Here is an 18,011-nt window from a genome sequence, read left to right as displayed (position 1 = left end):
CTTAGAACAGCACTCTTTATATGGAATAGTTTAGAAATAAGGTCTAATTCTGTAACAGGTTCCACAATGCATTATAACCCACATACACCATGTTAAAATTCTGTAACAGGTTCCACAATGCATTATAACCCACATACACCGTGTTAATTTTAGTTGAAGGAATAGCTTAAACGAGGAAAAAAAATATATACATATACACACACATATACTTCCAGGAATATGGGTCTAAATTCTCAAGTGGATCGAGATCTGACCCTTTTTGGAACTTTCTCACTGTGTTCACAGTGAGAACATCGGAGCACTCCAGCTCAGCAATCTTTTGTTATTGCTACATTTTGCTTACAGAAAATATTCACTCTTGGATTTCAAAACATAACATTCGTACGCTACGCCGCTTAATGACTTAAGCCCTGCACTCGGGAAACAAATTTGCATATTCAGGATTACAGATATCAGCAAATTATTTCTAGCAAATTATTGTGCCTACAAACCAGAAGTTGCTAAAAGAATAATTGTGAAAGATCTCAATCATTTAAACCATTTGACATTAACCAGGATTGCCAAGTCTCACTTTTATTTCTCTTAGCTTGATATTTACTGTTTTTTCTTAGCAGCAAGATTTTCAGATAAAGTGATTAGAAGAGTCTCCACTTTCATTAAACGAAGAAAAAAGGCATTCCCAATCCTAGAGGTTGCTGAAAAGCCATACTTCAGTGCAAAACACAGCTCGAAAATGAGAAGATACATTGAGAATTACACTTATTAAACAAACATACACAAAAAAAATCTCTCACGGCATCTAAGGCAATCTTGCGATTTCAAACTTGACTCATGATTGTGAAAGTTTGGAGTTGGCATGCCAACTTGGTGAGCCATCTGCTCACCAACAATTTATAAACGAGACCGCTGCCAAAGCCACCCGATTACTCAGTTCTAATATTAGTGATGTAACTAAAACATGCTTGGAGGGTTTTTCTCCCCATGAACCAGGAAGCACAACAACAAAACTCACAGAGAAAAAGTTAAATAAAATAGGTAAAACGTATTTATGCTCAATATTCCCTTCAAGTCTCATTAGTAGGAACATTCAAGATTAATTCTGTGATTCAGTTCTATTATTGCATCCAAACTAAGTCAGAAGGAAAAAAAACAGTAGTGATTACAAATGATAAGACAAGGTGAATCATGTATTCTGTATCCAATGCCCATTTCTTTGTTAATGATTCAAATGGTAGTTTGTTACAATAAAACACTATTCTAAAAAACCCCGATGCCTCATAATAGCATTTAATATATTTTGACAACAAATTGGAAAAAAAAACCAAAACAAAACCACCATAAATTGTGCATGCAGTCTAGCAGGTACAACTGCTGATTTTACTAGTAATGCTAATTTTACCATTAGAACCAGGCAATTTGGGATAAAAACACAATCCTATTTAAACAATTCCTTTCTTATTGAGGTTCCAGATTACATATAGCAGTGGAGGAACTGCTGGCAGTTAATCTCCAGTAAATAATCCTTGGGGCAAAAGATACTGTAATGAAACTGCATGGAAAATTAGTCACTCAATCATTTTTAAAATGTTGAGTCACAATTCAGTTTTGCTGGCCTGAAACTCCAGATCCATCTCCATGGCAAGTCAGTAGCAAATCCCAAAGTGTAGCTGGTATTCCCAGAGCTCAGACATGCGGATGAGCTGCTGCACTAGTAAACCCAGGAGCGTGCAGTGTCTTACACTAGCGCTTCCACACAGCACCTCCTTCCCATTGAAGTAAAACAAACAAACAGAAAAAACCCCAAACAAACAAAAAACCCCACAAACAAACAAAAAAATCCCACATTTTTAACCACTAGCTTCAATATTAGCAGAATTAGGACATTTGCAAGTGTTCTAAAGGGGACACTAATAAGACTGAAAACACAGGCAATCCTGGTGGTATTAATTAAGAGGACAGCAATAAGCATCCCGTTTCATTTCAGAACACCTTGCTCTATCACTGCCAAAATGAGTAGCTTTTAAATCTGCATTTTGAAATTAAATGCATCATCATTACACAATTACCACTCTAATTAGCCTCCTCAACAACAGATTGGCTTTATTTATGATTAATTTTGGTTAATGAGTTAGTTGTAGTTTTATCTGATGGATAATGGGAGAGAATTAATAACTGCTTAATCCACACAAAATTTTGTTGTTCGTATAGTACACAAAATTTTGACAAATGTTTCTGAATCCTAGCCAACAACCACCAGCACATTTTCACTATCTGAAACCAGCCAAAGCTCAGCAAATGTTACCATATTACATTATAGTAGATTAAACTGTTTATATATATAATTAGAATTATTATTATAAACTACAGTCATAATTATAAATTGAAATTTTATTGCCAGCTCCTAAGGAAGCTTCCCCCTTCCAAAACACCTGGCCAGAACAATTAATTCAAGTCATCTCCTTGATGGTCTACTAAGACCTATTCCACTTACAAGTGCACAAGAGAATGATGCAGAGACTCAAACCAGAGAAGAAATTGTTTTCTCCACTATGTCAGACATCCCGTACCTCTCATGCCTTTGTCCATTCCCCTCCAGTGAACCCTAGTCTGCCTCCGAGGCTAGCTTAAGGTCACAGTCCTCGTTTTTTAATTAGGCATTGGTTTAAAATGTTTTTAAAGCATCATCTTCAGTTGTCACATTGCTATCTTCTCTCAAAACTACTTTCCCCTTCCCAAACACGGGGCTGGTTTTGCCTCCACCCAGACCCGAGTACTGACCTCACAACAGGAGACATGTCAGAAATTCCTCAAAGGGACCCTCATACACCACTAGTTTCGTTAGGGCATTCAGATGCTACAGCAAAGGCAAGGAAAACATGACAAGTTGAGGCACCTAACGACATTCACGTGTTTGAGAAAATAGAATGGATGGTAGTGATCAGCATACGCAAAGCAGAACGTAGGGCAATTCTCTTCTTCTAGCACGGTAGTTTGTTGCTGGTGTGCTGTCTTTCTGATGCAACACAAAACTTCAGGATCTCCCCACATACAGTAACTAAGGAACCCTGAATAATTATCTGCAATTATCATTCACTTTTCTACAATTAAAACACTGTCTTCACTCTTATCCTAAGGACCTGTTCTGTGTTGTTCTAGGCTGATAAAAAAACAACCAGGGTTCCACTGCAGGAATGGCTGCACTTGGGACACAGATAAAGCATCTTGAAGTGGAGATGAGCAAGTATTTTACAGAGCATCATTATAGATTATTTCCTGGAATGCACTGCAGTTTGCTTTGGTTTTGAATACATATGTGATATATATTTACTACAGCAAAAATCTCACTACTATCGATTTTTGTATAAATATTTAATGATTACTAGTCAGAATAACAATAGCACTAATGACATTAAATAAACGAAGCACTTTAAAAGTGTGAGGAAAAAGCAAATACCTCTTTACAGCATTTTAACGCAAGAGCAGTAAGACAGCAACCTGAAACCGTGTAATGTGCTGATAGCCTGAGTCATGTCTGGTCTCAGTCTGACCAGAGAGGTGATTTTGCACAAACATCTAACAAAAAGTAGGTTCTGCAAGCAGCAGACTTAGCAGAGACTGGTTTCCAACAACTTTTTCCCATGCATTTGACATTTGAAAAGGGTGGCGCTTAATAGCTTTTCCTTCAGTGGAGGCACAATTCACATACCTCTCCTCTTTCTGGCTTCCTAATTTCATGAGACTTGCATGATTCTAATAGTTTTCAAGCCTGTACCTCTCTATTGTATGTGACTGCAACTCTGCAAGTACCTTCGATTGGTATTTTCACACATCACACATGTACAGGTTTGTCATAAAACAGAGCTGGACACATTTTTGTACTTTTTTCTCCAACTGCCGACCTTCACTACTTGGTATTAGCTAATTTGGGGGAAGCTGACTGGTGACAGCATTTATACTCTGAGAACGCTCTGGTTTGGGATTCACAAATAAATGCATGGGATTTTGGAGGAATAAAGAAATTGTGCAACTGACAGCACGAATCTAAGAGAATGCAAGAATAAACTCACAGAGCTCTCATAGTCTGCTAATGTCATGTACTACTTGACCCTTAAATATACAACTAGCACATCGTTCTTGTGAACTGTTGAGAGCTACCTATAATCTGACATTTTGAAGTCACATACAAAAATGATGAAGCTGACTGCCTCCCACCTATAGGAGCTGAATTCACACTAGTACTAATTTCTCTAATTTTTCTCCACCTCTTCAGTCTATAATTTTATTCACCCATTCCTATCTCTTCAACTGGCATCCTTTGTGAAGCTCCTAAAGATTTCTTGTTGAAAAAGCATGATATAACGAGGGGATATTATTACATTACACTCTATAAGAATAGATTATCCAAAGGATAATACCTAAGAGTGACTGAGAGAGAGCCCTGTGTATTGAAGCTAGGGGAAAAATTTCCAACAGGCGTTTCAGGTAAAAGCCAATACCCCAGATTGTTCCATGCAACTGCATGGAGATGTATTAAACTCACCTAGGAACCACCTGTGCTGGTAAGAAGGTCAAAACAACTGGTAAAGTTGACCTAATTGGGGGAGATTAAAGTGTAAAACTATTACACGCATCTACATCTAGGACATGCCTACATCTGAAAGGCGATGCATGTTAAGGCACTGAGCGAATTTAAGGCCCAATGGTGTATTCCAAAATATTTCTCTATTCGGGCAAACTCTGCACAGGTGCCAGATCACTGCAGACTCTCCCAGAGATGCAGGGAGAGAGGCCCCTCACCATGACACCGCACATGCAATACAAAGGCCGTACCTCAGAACACACAATTACAAGCAGTACACAAAACTGCTAATTAATAAGATTTGTTCCCCTTCAGGGGCCATTATCTGGACAAGGCAAAACACACACTGCAGGATATCAATTTCTCAAGAAATAAGATTTAAAACCACCAAAATGAAACACCATTTTCTTCTTTTGCCTGAGCCTTTCCCCCCTTTCACAGACCTGGCTTATAACTAGAACAGGGTCTTCAATCTACTCCAACTCTTTCCTGGAAACTCTTAAACCATCCGTGACTTGAAGAGAATAGCTACCCTTCCCCAAATGAACAGACCTTGTACCTCTTCTGTGTAAAAAGACTTGCCGTTTTCATACAGAAAGAGGCAACTTCTTTCATTTTGAAAATAAGATAATTCATACCACCCTGTTTGCTGTGCTTTGGACAGAAGCGGGTGTTTAATTCATGCTGCTTGAGTTTAAAGGATGCACAGATACAGTTACCAAAAATTCTCTCCATTTGTGTTTTATGGCTAGACCATTACCTAAGAGAGCACATTTGCTTGCAGAGGGAATAATAAAATGTCCAAAGGCTGAGGACTAGGAAAGAGTAGGTGTGAGTTCTCATATGACTGCACACACACACATTCCCAAATCAAAGAATAGTTATGAGAAAAATTAACATAAACTTGGGCATATCACAGGCTTCTCTAGCCAGCTTTCTGAGACGCTCACCGACATAACTCTCATGGACTGAGGGAACATATGTCGCTTGAGAAAAAACAGGACATCATCACTTTCTTCTGATGGAATGAAGGTTTTTTGAAGGCTGAGGGGAACACAAGGGAAGCATCACTAATAAGGAGCTGAGAAGACTCCAGCCTACTGTTGAAGGTCACAGCATCAATATCTTCAGGATAATATTTGTTTTGTTCAAGTGGAGGAATGAAGTGATAAACAAGAAAATAGCCCTCATCGGAAACTCAAGCTTTGTCACGTATGTGGTTTAACTGTAAATGGAGCAGCTCTATTGTAAGCCCTGCCCAGATCTTCCATTAGCTGGAGATGAAACACAGACTGTCTTATCCCCTCACAGAGGAGAAAACTTCCTGAAGAAAAGAGGTAATAAACATGACAGGGAGATAAAGTGAATGGATTTTCTGTGCTTCTGTATGTCTTACCTTCTTGGGAAACTGTTTCACTATTCCATCCACCAGGACACTACCAGCAGCAACATGTGGCTGGGTCTTCTATCCCTGTTGCATGAAGCTTCAGGGCGGACAGCAGAGCTGAGTCCTCAAAAGGCCTTCTCCAGCCCAGTGATAGGAAAAGGACTTTAATATTCACTCCAGTCTTCCCTTTCTCTCTCTCCTGCTGGAGCAACTGCACCTGTGCCCAGAACAGCCTCACAGGTGGTACCAATACCTGAGCTGAAAGGAGGAGTGAAAAATAAACAAACAGTCTGTGCAGCTTCTCCACGTAACATGAAGCCATGGTGGAGAGAGTGCAGGTGGGTCTGGACTCAATTAGATTCCTTGGCTCATGCCTTGTGTAAAACTCACAGCCTACTACGAAGAGAGATTCCTACCTATTTAGGAAGATGATGTGCCTAAAATCTGCTGTCTGTTGGATGCAGATATTCACCCTCTCCACACCGGGGCAGGGACTGCAGTTTGGCCCTAGGACTGACCTTCAATCACCTACAGGTGTTCCCACATTCCTGAGCGGGCACGGGTGTCTGAGCAGCAACCTCAGCTTCATTGTAGGGAGGCTGAGAGCTCTGTGAGCTCCCTGGACAGGCCAAACACAGAGCAACCACGAGCTAAAAGAGTGGGTACAACGTACACAGAGCCCACCGCCTCTGTGGTGCTATGCCTTGGCCACACAGCATTGAAGGAATAAACCCAAAACTTGGAAAGCAGGGTCAAAAATAAAAGGTGTGAAGAAAGCAAAAGCTATTAAAAAAATAGGTTAAAAGAGGTTCTAACTCACAGAAGTTTAAATGACCTGTCAGCACAGATCTGAGGTGGATGAATCAAGCCCATGCTTTTCCAGGAAGAGTGTCTCCTGTCTTACAGTCTGCTCCAATATTCCACCTGTAACACCACTTGCAGGTGATCCTGACAGCCAGGGCTGTGCTCCCAGCAGGAGCTTCTGCCAGCATCTCTCCGCCAGTTAAGGATTACAGCTCCTCAAAGCCACGGGCTGACACAGCAGTGCCAGCAGAAGCCGGTAATGTAGACCTGGCTCCATATCAAGGGCACATTTTGCTGGGCAGTGTAAGTAGGGGTTTGTCCACAGAGAGACCTGGTAATGCTCAGCTGTATGGGAAGAGTTAAAATGCAGTGGTTGCTCTAATGTAATCACACAAGAACAGAGTGCTTTAGGAGTACCACAATTATTCCTGGATGGGACAGAATATAAGCTACACTGGTATTAAGGTACTTCTGAATGCATCTCATTATGGGGCTGTAAAAATTAAAACAACCCCTAAGTAAAGCAACTATAATAAAATTCCCGCTTTTGACAAGGCCTAAGACATACCATTCAAGCCTCCATCCTGAGTTACCTATGGCCTCTGTGATTCACAAAAAAAGGCAAGAGGAAAAAAGGCAGCACAGAAAGATGAAGGGACACTCCTACAATGACAAGAGTTGGGAGAAAAACTGGTCCTCCGGTCACCTAGCCCACAGCCATATCTGTCAAGCCTCATCACTTCTCAGTGATAACCACAACTCTGCTTCCTTCCATTGTGATGCAGCAGCCAGCCATCTGGACTCCAAACTAGCGCTCACTGCTCTAGGCAAGGGACAACATGCCGTGGCGTGGGCTCTGCACCCAGGCTGGCAACAGGCCTTGTTACTACAGAGATCTATGGTACAGCCTTAAGTTTTCTACCAACTTGCTTCAAGGTGGATCCCGAAAGGAGTTTTATTTATTGGAATTACTGAGGAAAAACACAGGAGACAACTGTGCCTTTTCCTCCTGGCTAGAATAGCATTGCTCCTCCAAGGTGTCCTCTTGGCATAGGAAGAAGGAGCACTGCTCACCCTCAGTAATGCACAAAGATGACACAGGTAGCTGCATTTCTACCTGTAAAACCTAGTCCTGCAATGTGTCGTTTAGCTGGAGGACTAGACAGAGCCAGTGGCCCACAGGAATGGGAAACGACCCCTAGATCCTTTACTCATCTAGTTCAACAGGAGCCACACCTTACCCCAGATTCAAGGACGGGAAAGACAGAGTGCTCTCTAATTGGTATCTCGTCATCCAGCTGCTATCAAAGTGCTGCATTTCAAGGAAGATAAAAATTGCTCTTTTTCTTGGCATGTCTGAAAAGGAACAGAAATTCCAGAAGCAAACACTGAAAACTTGCTGACTACAAAGCAAGCAAGAGCACGGAGTGTTGTAACAGGGTGTGTACCAAGGAAAGTTAACTGAATCTGACAGTCCAAGAGAATAACAGAAGCTCCCCAAGAAAGGTGTGTGCTGCAACAAAGCCCTGGTAGATGACCTCTCAAGAGGCTTCCATCAGAATGAATAAAAACCTATTTAATGAGATTAAATTATCATTTCACTCCACCCTCATTATAACACTCACTGAGACAGAGGAATGTTTTTGCAGTCAAGTATCTCATTCCATAGGGAATGCCAGAGAGACCATGACAGAAAATAGGAAAAATACACAGGGGAGCCCTCCACCATTGGAGTGTGAGCTACAGACAGTAGTTACTTAAACACCTATTAGTTTCAGTGGCTACCCAGTTTTCATCTACGTGCAGAGTTTGTATCAGAGGAACTACTTCATGATTTTAACCATACCAAAGTGAAAAATCTAAGCTGATATCTATGAAGGTAGAACAATCCAAGGTGCATCACACAGGTTGGGTGGTTTTTTTTTTTTCTTTTAGGAAAAAAAAAAGGAAACAGTGTAACACTACTACACAGCTTCAGTTTCATACATGTGGACAAAACCCTGGATTTCTGTTTAAAGCCTGATCGTCACCTCTTTTTTCTTATTTCATTTTTTCCTCCTTAAGGAGGCTAAAACTTTCATGAGTATTATTCCCCTGGCAATTCTCAGGGAGTGTAAGCATCAAAGTAGCTCACTTCTACCAGTTCTCTACCACACTTTATTGAGCTCGTTCCTTATGTCTAAGCTCATCTTGGCACAGTGCATCATCTTCACCACCCTTCAACCTGTAAAACCACAGGTAAGTCTGTATCAGGCATCGTCACGAAATTCCACAGCTGAACTCTCTAAATATCATACTGTCAAGATTGGAAAGCCAGACACAAAGGACTGGAGGACATCAAGTGACTGTCAAAAGCCCACCTCCCTGCACTGAGGCAGGATCAAAGATACCCAGACCAAGAGATGTTGCCTACCTGTTCCTTAAAGGCAGCTAAGGAAAGGGATTTCTCAGCATCTCGAGGTTATCCAGTCCAAGTTTTTAGCACCATATGCAGTGTTTCACACTTTCCAAGATACTTGGAAGAACTGGAGACCTGAATCCCCATTTCAGAGCAGAGCAGTCTGGCTGCCAGAATTCTTCATGCCCCAGTGCATGTGTCAGGGGAGTGACAGCAGCAAAGCACTAATTCAGTTCCCCCCCTGCAGCCCAGCCCAGACAGCATCAACCATCCTCCCTAAAGAAAAGCCTCCTGCAGAGGCTCAGCCTCCACCACCTCATCCTGGTGAAAAAAACACATACTGAGCCAAAAAGAATCCCAGTGCAAGGTCCAGCCTCACGTGCCTGGGCAGTAGACTCTGGCGATGGAAGGCTTTTCTGCCGCGTAGCTAAGGCATGAAGCAACCTCTAATTTTACGTGATTTTATTCCAAAAAGGCAGACTTCATGGTTACATTTCTTTATCCATACAGATGTGGTGCTTTTACAGCTGCGGTTCATGAAGCTTTCTGCTTGGAGCAACACAACTGTGACAAAACAGAGCTTGTATGACAAGTTAGAGTTGAAAAATAAAAGTAATCAAGAGAGACTTGGGGCTTTGAAGTTACCAAATAAAAAAAAAAAAAAAAAAAAAGTGCAACTGATAGTCCACCACAGTCTACCCCAATCACTGGAAATACAGTGTTAGCTACATTATAATAAGACCTTGCCCAAATTCTCTTAAAATACTGCTGCTGAAATCACTCACACTCAATACTGTTGTCCCAGTAGCTATCTTGTCAGACAGCATGATCGTTCCCCACCACAGAGAAAATGCAACCGCCTCATTATTTTCAGTCACTTGACAATGCTTATTTTCTTAATGAATTATTTCTCATAACTTAGTAAGACTTTAAGCTACTATAAATACATCTTGAAAGAGTACCACAATTTTAATCAGTTTCAAACATCAGATGTTGGGTTTGATATTTATGATTGTTCTGACGCCGTTTCGTTTAAGGGCTCTTTTTGTCTATGAAAGCAGAGATAAGAAAGTTATTTAGGACACCCACTGTAAAGTCTCTAATTTAAGAGGAAATTTCCTCTGTCACTGACTGTCAGATGATAATAGCTGGTGCTAAGATTTTCCATATGATACCAGGCAAGTGGTCTTAGAGAAGTATCCTTTATCCCATGTAAAGTGGTCATTGAATCAAATAATCAAACAACTGTGCCCCCACAGTTTCTAAAGAGGATGTTCTTTTACGTCCACTTTAACCTACAGGAAGAAAAAAAATAATATGTATCTCTAATAACTATAGTAAGAACTCAGTGCGGTATTATGAGGAAGTGACTGGGAATTATTTCTTTTTAAAGCCTCTTTTATAAGGATTCCCCATCAGCCTTTAATTAGCATGCCAGTTCCTATTTGGAAGCTCCTGATCACTTCCAGCCCAGTTCAACATTCACCGAAGGCAACAAGACAGATGCCCTTGAACTTGGTGGGGTCCATAGGAGGGCTTAGGGCCATGCAGGGAACTCTCTAGTACCAACACAAAGTTAATTGAGCAGGGCTTTGACACACAGCTCTGGATGTTAGCCTTTGGAAGAGTGTTCCTACAAAAGATAGGAAGAAAATCTGGACTTCCAGATTTGGGGCTATGTAAATGTGTCATCTGTACTCAGCAGTTATAGCACTAATTTGTTTTTTGTTGGAGAGAAAAATTGAGATGATGTATCAACCTATTCATTTTGACTATTTACATGCATTTAAAATCTTTGCTTACATAAAACTACAATAAAGTATTTTAGAACAGAGCATCTGCCAACATACTTACAGTATTCTGCTAAAGGCTGCTACATACCGTAAGGTATATGTAAGATCATTAGTTAGCTATGACAGGCGATTCACTGTGATTTATCTTTCAGGATCATCTCATTCACGAGGAAAATTGAGTGTCAGCCCCATCCACAATGTATACATAGTGTCTAGATACTCGAAAATGATAATAGGTTAAAGGATGCAGTAGACGACTCTACAAAAGAAGCCAAAATATTTAACCCAAAACCTTTTGGAATAGAACCTGAAAACATCAGTAGCCCCGCCAGAACTCTGCTAACATGGATTGCCAGGGGCTAATGAACACAGAAAACTCTTTACCTAGCACGTAATTCTACTGTTGCTGGGAGAGCACTGCTCAGTCATTTCGGTACAGATCCAAGAAATTTGCTTCTTACAGTCTGTGTTTGAGCCAGGCACAAATTAAGGCTAAATTAAGAGCTGTGGTTCAAAACGACTCAATGGAACGCAAGAACAAAGGTTGAAACGCAGACCTCTGCCCTGCAGGTGCACATCCTGAGCGTACAGCTAAATAGGGCCATCCACCTTCTGGGGAAGATGGCAACAAAACCGGGAGTGAAATATTTGGGGTCTGATCCATATACCATCTTATGTACCACCTCCTCCATTGGCAAACCCTACCCAGCCACAAATTACATGCCCTGGGCTTCACTATAATGGCAGCTCAACAGTCAAACAGTCTCCACCAGAAATGAAACTGTATTGAAATACAAGGCAGACACTTCCTCCGCTTACAAGAATGGATGGTGGATCAGCCCACTGGGAGCTACCAAATTCATACAAAATATTGTGAGCAGCTATTCCTCCTTACTCTCCCACTTCCACCTCTCCTTTAAAAATAAAAATTAAAATTTAAATTAAAAAAGAGGTCATAGGCCCCTGGATTACTGAACCTTTAAAAGGATTTTCTGTGCCCCGCAAAACAAGTGGAAAGCTCTAAAACACAGCCTGGCAATTTAGTCTCCACATGCCAGATTCAAGATTTGGCCAAAAACCTTAAATGAACCAATGTAACAGCTGCCACAAAAGCCAAAAACCTCCAATCAATACATTCCATGTTTAAGGCAGAACAAACCACCTGTCTTCAAAACATTCTTATGCCTGCAAAGACTAAGTAAGTTACAACAAATTTAAGAAGCTCAAGTTTTGCTTGGCTTAGGAAACCCAGGCAAAGTCCCTAATTTTTCAACATCAGCACAGGCTTAACACAAAGCAGCAGTGATGAAAGCAGTTGAGACACCTGTGAGAGACAAAAAAATATCTAAAAAGATATTCACCAAGGCTGCAGATACATGTGTGTTGCAAGAACTAACGAAGCTTAAAAAACATTGAATATGTTAACACAATGAACAGGAAAATATTTGATGTGTTAAAGTATTTCTACATGACTTCATCCTAGAGCTTTTTATTCCCTAATTTGACTCCGGTCTTTAGTCTAGATGATAAAGAAGATTTAAAACAGAGAGCTTTTTTCCCCTCCCAATGAAGGCTTCCCATTAATAAAAAGGAAACAAAGAAAACGAAGAAAGTGAGTAGTAAAACTTTTACAACATAATAAAATATATCAGAATCCCAGTGCAGCCGGATTGGAATTGTCTAAAGATGCTGAATTATGATCAGTTGTCATATAAAGTTCAGTCCAGAGTATTAGCAATCATATTCTCTAGAAACATGTATATAATTGGGACATCTTCATAATAAGCCTCAGTTTTAAAGGCTCATAAAAACTGTGTTTTACTCATAATTTGCAGGAGGAAAGAAGAATTCTTAAAGGAAAGTAACATCTTTCTCACAGTAAGAAACACTCTGAAGGCAACGCGAACCGTATTTTAAAGCAAGAAATCCTTAAAAGCTCTCTTTTTCTTTCACAGTTTTCAGTGGGTTATTATACAAACATTCAATTTAAAAATATAAATACATATCTATAGTACAACACACTAGAAAGCAAATCAGTATCACATAGACAGAAACTCTCTGAAAGTATATTGGAAACAAAGCATGTTACATTATTTTTGAAGACAAGTACAGAGTTACTTTAAAGTAAATATCTTCTTGTAACATTGTAACCAGCAATAAAATAAGCTATGGCACTCACACACAGGAGAGATGTTGATGAAATCTGTGTAAACTACATCTATCCATCTCCAAAATATAGCACAAAAATAATTATAAAAATATTACGAGCACCTGACACTCTGTGGAGCCTCCCAAATGTCTCTACATTTTGTCAGTTTCTCCCTTGACATTCTAAACCAAAATCCTTCCCATTTTTTAAAGAGTCAACTACCGAGTACAATAAACTTCCAATTATCCCAGCTGCTTTTGGACTTACCAAGGCAAAGCTGAGGTACTGAATAGGATGCTGAAGTTTCTATATGGAACAGTAAAGTACAATCTGCCACCAAACTCAGATATTTTAACTTTATACTTTTGCCAGAGTAAAGCCTTTTTGTAAATGAAATGTGTTTGTTTTCAAATAAAGCTACTTCAAGCTGTTTGGGGAAGCACAGTAAGTAATAATAACAACAATTCCCATCTGGATTTCAAAACCACCACATGTCAAACCTACTGTTTTCCTACCTGGAACAGGTAAGGACCAGCTCTCAAATGCCACCTTGGGATAGTTCAGACTAGTAATCCCGTTCATGTTTAGATGAGACACCAGCATGAACAAGAAAGACAGACAGGGAAAAAAAAAAAAAAATCTACCCTGTCCTTCTTTTATTAGCAACGCCTGCAGCAGTGGTTCAGACCCGGTAAGCAAGCTGAGGACCCAGAGGACCAGACTAACTCAAAGGCGCAGGTTTAAGAAGAGACTTACTGCTTGCCATGTGACTGGGGGAGGTATGCTGCCCGTTGGGTGTGCTGGAGGTGAGGTCAATGGCCATGCCGGAGTGCTCCCTTTCGGGCGAAAGCTCATTGTCACCTGCTTTCACAAAACAAGTCCCACGTAAGTTTCCATCCCCTCCTTCAGCAGAGCAACAAAACCATTTAAAAGTACAACTTGCTCCCTTCACCCTTCCCTCCTTTACCAGCAGGGTCTTCCACAGCCTGTAAAAACTGGATTCTCAGTGGCCACAAGCAAAACTTTGACTAATTGATTTTAAGAGCTTCCCCAACCTACTGTCATCAGCCTTCTCTGTACGCACCTGTGACAAACCTTGCCCCAGCTGCTTTATCTCAAGAGAAGTTAGGATTACTTTTCCATTTGCAGACACTGAGAATCCAGGCTGGGCAGAAGACTGAAATGCTACTTCACCGTACAGACCTTCTCCTCAAAGCTCCCAGTTAACCGACAGTTAAACAAAGCACTTAAAGAAACTAAGACATTTTGCCCTCATACAGAAAACAGGAGAAATGTACAGTGAAAGGCACAAAAAGTTTTTTTGCTGCAATTTGAATTTCTGAAGATCAACTCTCTCTCATTTGCAAAGTTCACTCATCCTCAGCAAATGTTTAAATCTAGAGCTCCTCAACCATGCACCCATCCCCACACATTTTTCAGTCATACACAAAGTTTACGTTTAAATGCTATTTATTCAGCATCATCTCAAAGCAAAGACTATACACAAGGAAGAAAAAGTTTCAGGTCTCTGCATTATATAAAAGGTAGTGGGAAAAGGAAAATAATTCAGAATAATCAAATGAAATTACTACTTACATGTTATATATCCATCAGCAGCTTCTGCTTCCATAGTCAAAGTGCGGTGCTGCAAGGCAGAAAAGTACACCCTCAAAGACGCCTGTCAGTATCAACCATTAAATGATTAAACTTAAAGCCCAAAGTAGTTGCCCATTTTACTGCTGTTGCAACCATTGCCTAGTGAAACACACAAGTGTACTGCATGTGCTCGTTTGCAAATCACTGAACTCTTCCTGCAAATTATCTGAGAAATTCAGCTGCCTCCTGGGCAGGTGGCACTGGGATCACCTTGGTCTGACCATACCCCTCTCTGCCTCCCACCTGCATTTTTACCTGATCTGAGAGTTTTTCCCTGACTTTCCACTTGTTTTATTGAGCCGGGATTGTAATGCTTTATCAATTATCAGCTCTCACAGCCAGAAGAGACTTTGAGGAGATGGATACAATTAACAATTGCTCTTTTCACACACACTCCAAGAGACTCCATCCTGATCTAAACAAAATAAAGCCCTTCTGTGTCTGTTCCCCTTCGAGAGAGAGTTATTACAACTCTTTGTCTCACACCACCTTACGTGCACACACACCTGTATACACACCTGTTCACTCTAACCCTATTTATCTGCCACAGCATGGGGCCGAACGTCACACTTAATAATCCCAGATCATGCATTTTGTGGCGTGAAGCAATCTTAAAGTTTCTGGAAGCACTTTGCTGACACAGAACAAGCTATTACTTTCCAGAAACCCAAGTAACTGTATAGAATGACACCCCCTAGCTATCATTCGATATATATTGAAGGGAAAGAAAAAAAATAAAAAAAGAGAGAGATCAATAATCATAACTATGTTCTTTTAAGTGGAAAAGTTAAGAATCTGACATGACCAGAGGAGAATTTTATTTCCTCTCTCCCTCCACGGCCTCTTTTTTGCCTTTAGTTTCAAAACTCTCACTGCACCAGGCAGCTAAATTATTCACAATGAGCCATTTCTGTATTGATCGCCAAGTATATTTAGCCCTGGCTCCTGGAATTTCTCCATTACTTACTGGAAAACAGGCAGCTTCACTTCTTGTCTCCAAAACCACTTCCCTCCCCCTCCCTTAACCCGCTTTCCTTTCCCTCCACCCCCCGCCTTTTCCCCAATAAATAAATACTTTTCTCTGCACTCTTCTTTGGTATAAAGCAGATCAAATTCCCAAGGCATTCAGCACATAACACTTAAATTTCAACCTGCCCAGCTGCTACCAAACTCTCTTCAATTACTGATTTTCACAAGACTCTTAAAAACAAATCTCAAAAAAAAAGTTTTCAAAACAGGTAAGCTGCCTCCTCAAGCCCTTCAAAATTACCTTATCTTCCCCCTAGTCCAGGTAGGCAGGCACACACTGAGAAAAAGAAAGAAACATCAGAAGCAACAGGGAAAGATCATCCCAGCCAATGAAGTGGAAGGAAAGAAAGGGGAGGAAGGGAGGAGAAAGAGAACAGAAGACAAAAAGAAACACAGAAACATCCATAACCGAAATTAAAACACGGTTTGATTTTTATTTTTTATTTCTTCAAGTGAGGGCGGCTGGGGAGGAGGAAGAGGAAAAAGAAAAAAGTTTGGTCACAATTTTGAGGCTGGTGATGGCAAATCCCAGCTGCTAAGCCTCCCTCTCCACAACGAATGGAAAGAGAGAGAGAGTTTTGCTCGGGCTGAAGACACAGCAAGATGGGGAAAGTTAAAAAAAATATTTTCTTAAAGAAAAGAGGGGGGAGAGAGAGAGCGCGAGAAAGGGAGGGGAGAGGGGAGAGAAACCCGTCCCCGGCACTTACAGGTGGGGCATGCGGAGCCGGGCAGCCCCGGGGATGAGCCGGCGGGGAAACTCGCTCAAGAATGGCACATACTTTGAAGGAAGATGAAGAACAAAAAAAAAAAAAGGGGGGGGGGGGGAGAGAGAGAGGGAGGGAGGTCAGCCAGTGCTACAGCAATGCGATTAACCAGCGGGGAGAGAGAGAGAGAGAAGAGAAAGGAAAGATAGAAAAACTTGATCCACCGGTTCCGTACGAATCGGCACGAAAACGGGGGGAGAGGAGGGGATGCGGGGAGGGATGGGGCGAGGGGATGCGGGGAGGGATGGGGCGGGGGGGGCCGGCAGCCGCAGTCACACCCCGCGCAGGAAGCCCAGGCCAACTTCCCCGGAGCGCTGCTCCGGCCCTGGGCGACACCGGGCTCCGCGCCCCATCCCTGCCTCTCCCCGCCCATACCACAACCTGTCAAAGTCATGGAAGTCCTGCCTCGGTTGTTCTGTGTTGTGGGGGTTTTTTTCCTTTTATTTTATTTTCTCCCTTTCCCTTCCACGCACCCCCGCCGCGTCAGGCCGCAGCCCCCCGGGGGCCCGCAGGTGGCGGCGGGCGCTGAGGGAAATGGCAGTTGGGGCCGGCGCTGAGTAACGGACCGAGCGAGCCCCCCCCCCGCCACACGCACACCCGCCGCCCCTCTCCGCCCGCTCGGGATGCATTCGGGGGGCGGTTTTTTGGGGCTAACAGCAACAAGTCACTGGCGCCCACCGCCGTGCGGGAGATGCCGCGCACGACCGCACTTCAACTCGGGGACCCCTCGGCGGACACACGCGCGGCCCCGCCGGCCCCGCACGCCGGCCGGAGCTGTCCTCCCACCGGGGAAAGAGACCGCGGTGAGGGAGGGGAAGGGAGGGAGCGGAGGGAAAAGAAAAAAAAAAAAAAAAAAAAGAAGAAGAAAAGAAAATAAAGAAAGAAATAAAAAGAAGCCAGGCGCAGATTTACCTCAGCCGCGCAGGCAGTGAATCACTTCCATCACCCTTTTGTTTGTGTTTTTATTAGTGTCGGCTCTCTCTGCCTAGTGGAGGTGTGTTTGTGCACGGCAGTTGGCTATGGAAACTAAGGCAGTGGAGCTGTAGCTAAGGGTAATCCTGTTTTTACTTCCTCCATCTTCAGAGAGCAGGGTTAGCCTGGGACAGCTGGTCAAACCCCGAGAAACCGATCCGGCGGCGGCCGCACGCCCGCACTCCTCACTCACTCACACACACACACTCACACACACACACACACGGCGACACGGACACGCTCGCGCAGACACGCGCGGCCGCCGGTCACCCCCCCACAACGCGCGCGCGCGGGGGCGCGCAGCCCCGCGGGCGCGCGCGCGCGCCGCCCCAGCCGCTCCGCGGCGCCTCACCCAAGCGCGCGGCGGGAGCGGGAAGGAGCGCGGAGGGGCCGGGGGTGGGCGGCGGGGTGGAGGTTGCAGAACGGGGAAGGAGCGAAGCGGAGCGGCGGGGGGCGCGCGGGGGGCGGGTGCCCGCGCCG

General features: G+C 42.7%; 1 protein-coding gene across 2 annotated transcripts in view; it reads right to left on the bottom strand.

The window, feature by feature from the left end:
- The window catches only part of IKZF2 (IKAROS family zinc finger 2), a 109,060-nt gene extending 91,346 nt beyond the window's left edge, over positions 1-17,714 (bottom strand). The window contains exons 1-3 of one of the 2 annotated variants that reach the window (XM_065637424.1): positions 17,472-17,714; positions 14,707-14,755; positions 13,867-13,974 (exon numbers count right to left, since the gene is read on the bottom strand). In XM_065637424.1, coding sequence (XP_065493496.1) covers positions 13,867-13,974; positions 14,707-14,740 — 142 coding nt within the window. In that variant the 5' untranslated portion in view covers positions 14,741-14,755; positions 17,472-17,714. The remainder of the gene's footprint in view (positions 1-13,866; positions 13,975-14,706; positions 14,756-17,471) is intronic. The other variant, XM_065637425.1, reaches the window with a different exon arrangement.
- Between the last annotated feature and the right edge of the window lie 297 nt (positions 17,715-18,011).

Source organism: Caloenas nicobarica, chromosome 6 (assembly GCF_036013445.1).
Source record: "Caloenas nicobarica isolate bCalNic1 chromosome 6, bCalNic1.hap1, whole genome shotgun sequence".
NCBI lineage: Eukaryota > Metazoa > Chordata > Aves > Columbiformes > Columbidae > Caloenas > Caloenas nicobarica.
Note: the sequence above shows the minus strand (reverse complement) of the source record. Positions and strands in the feature narration are given on the sequence as shown.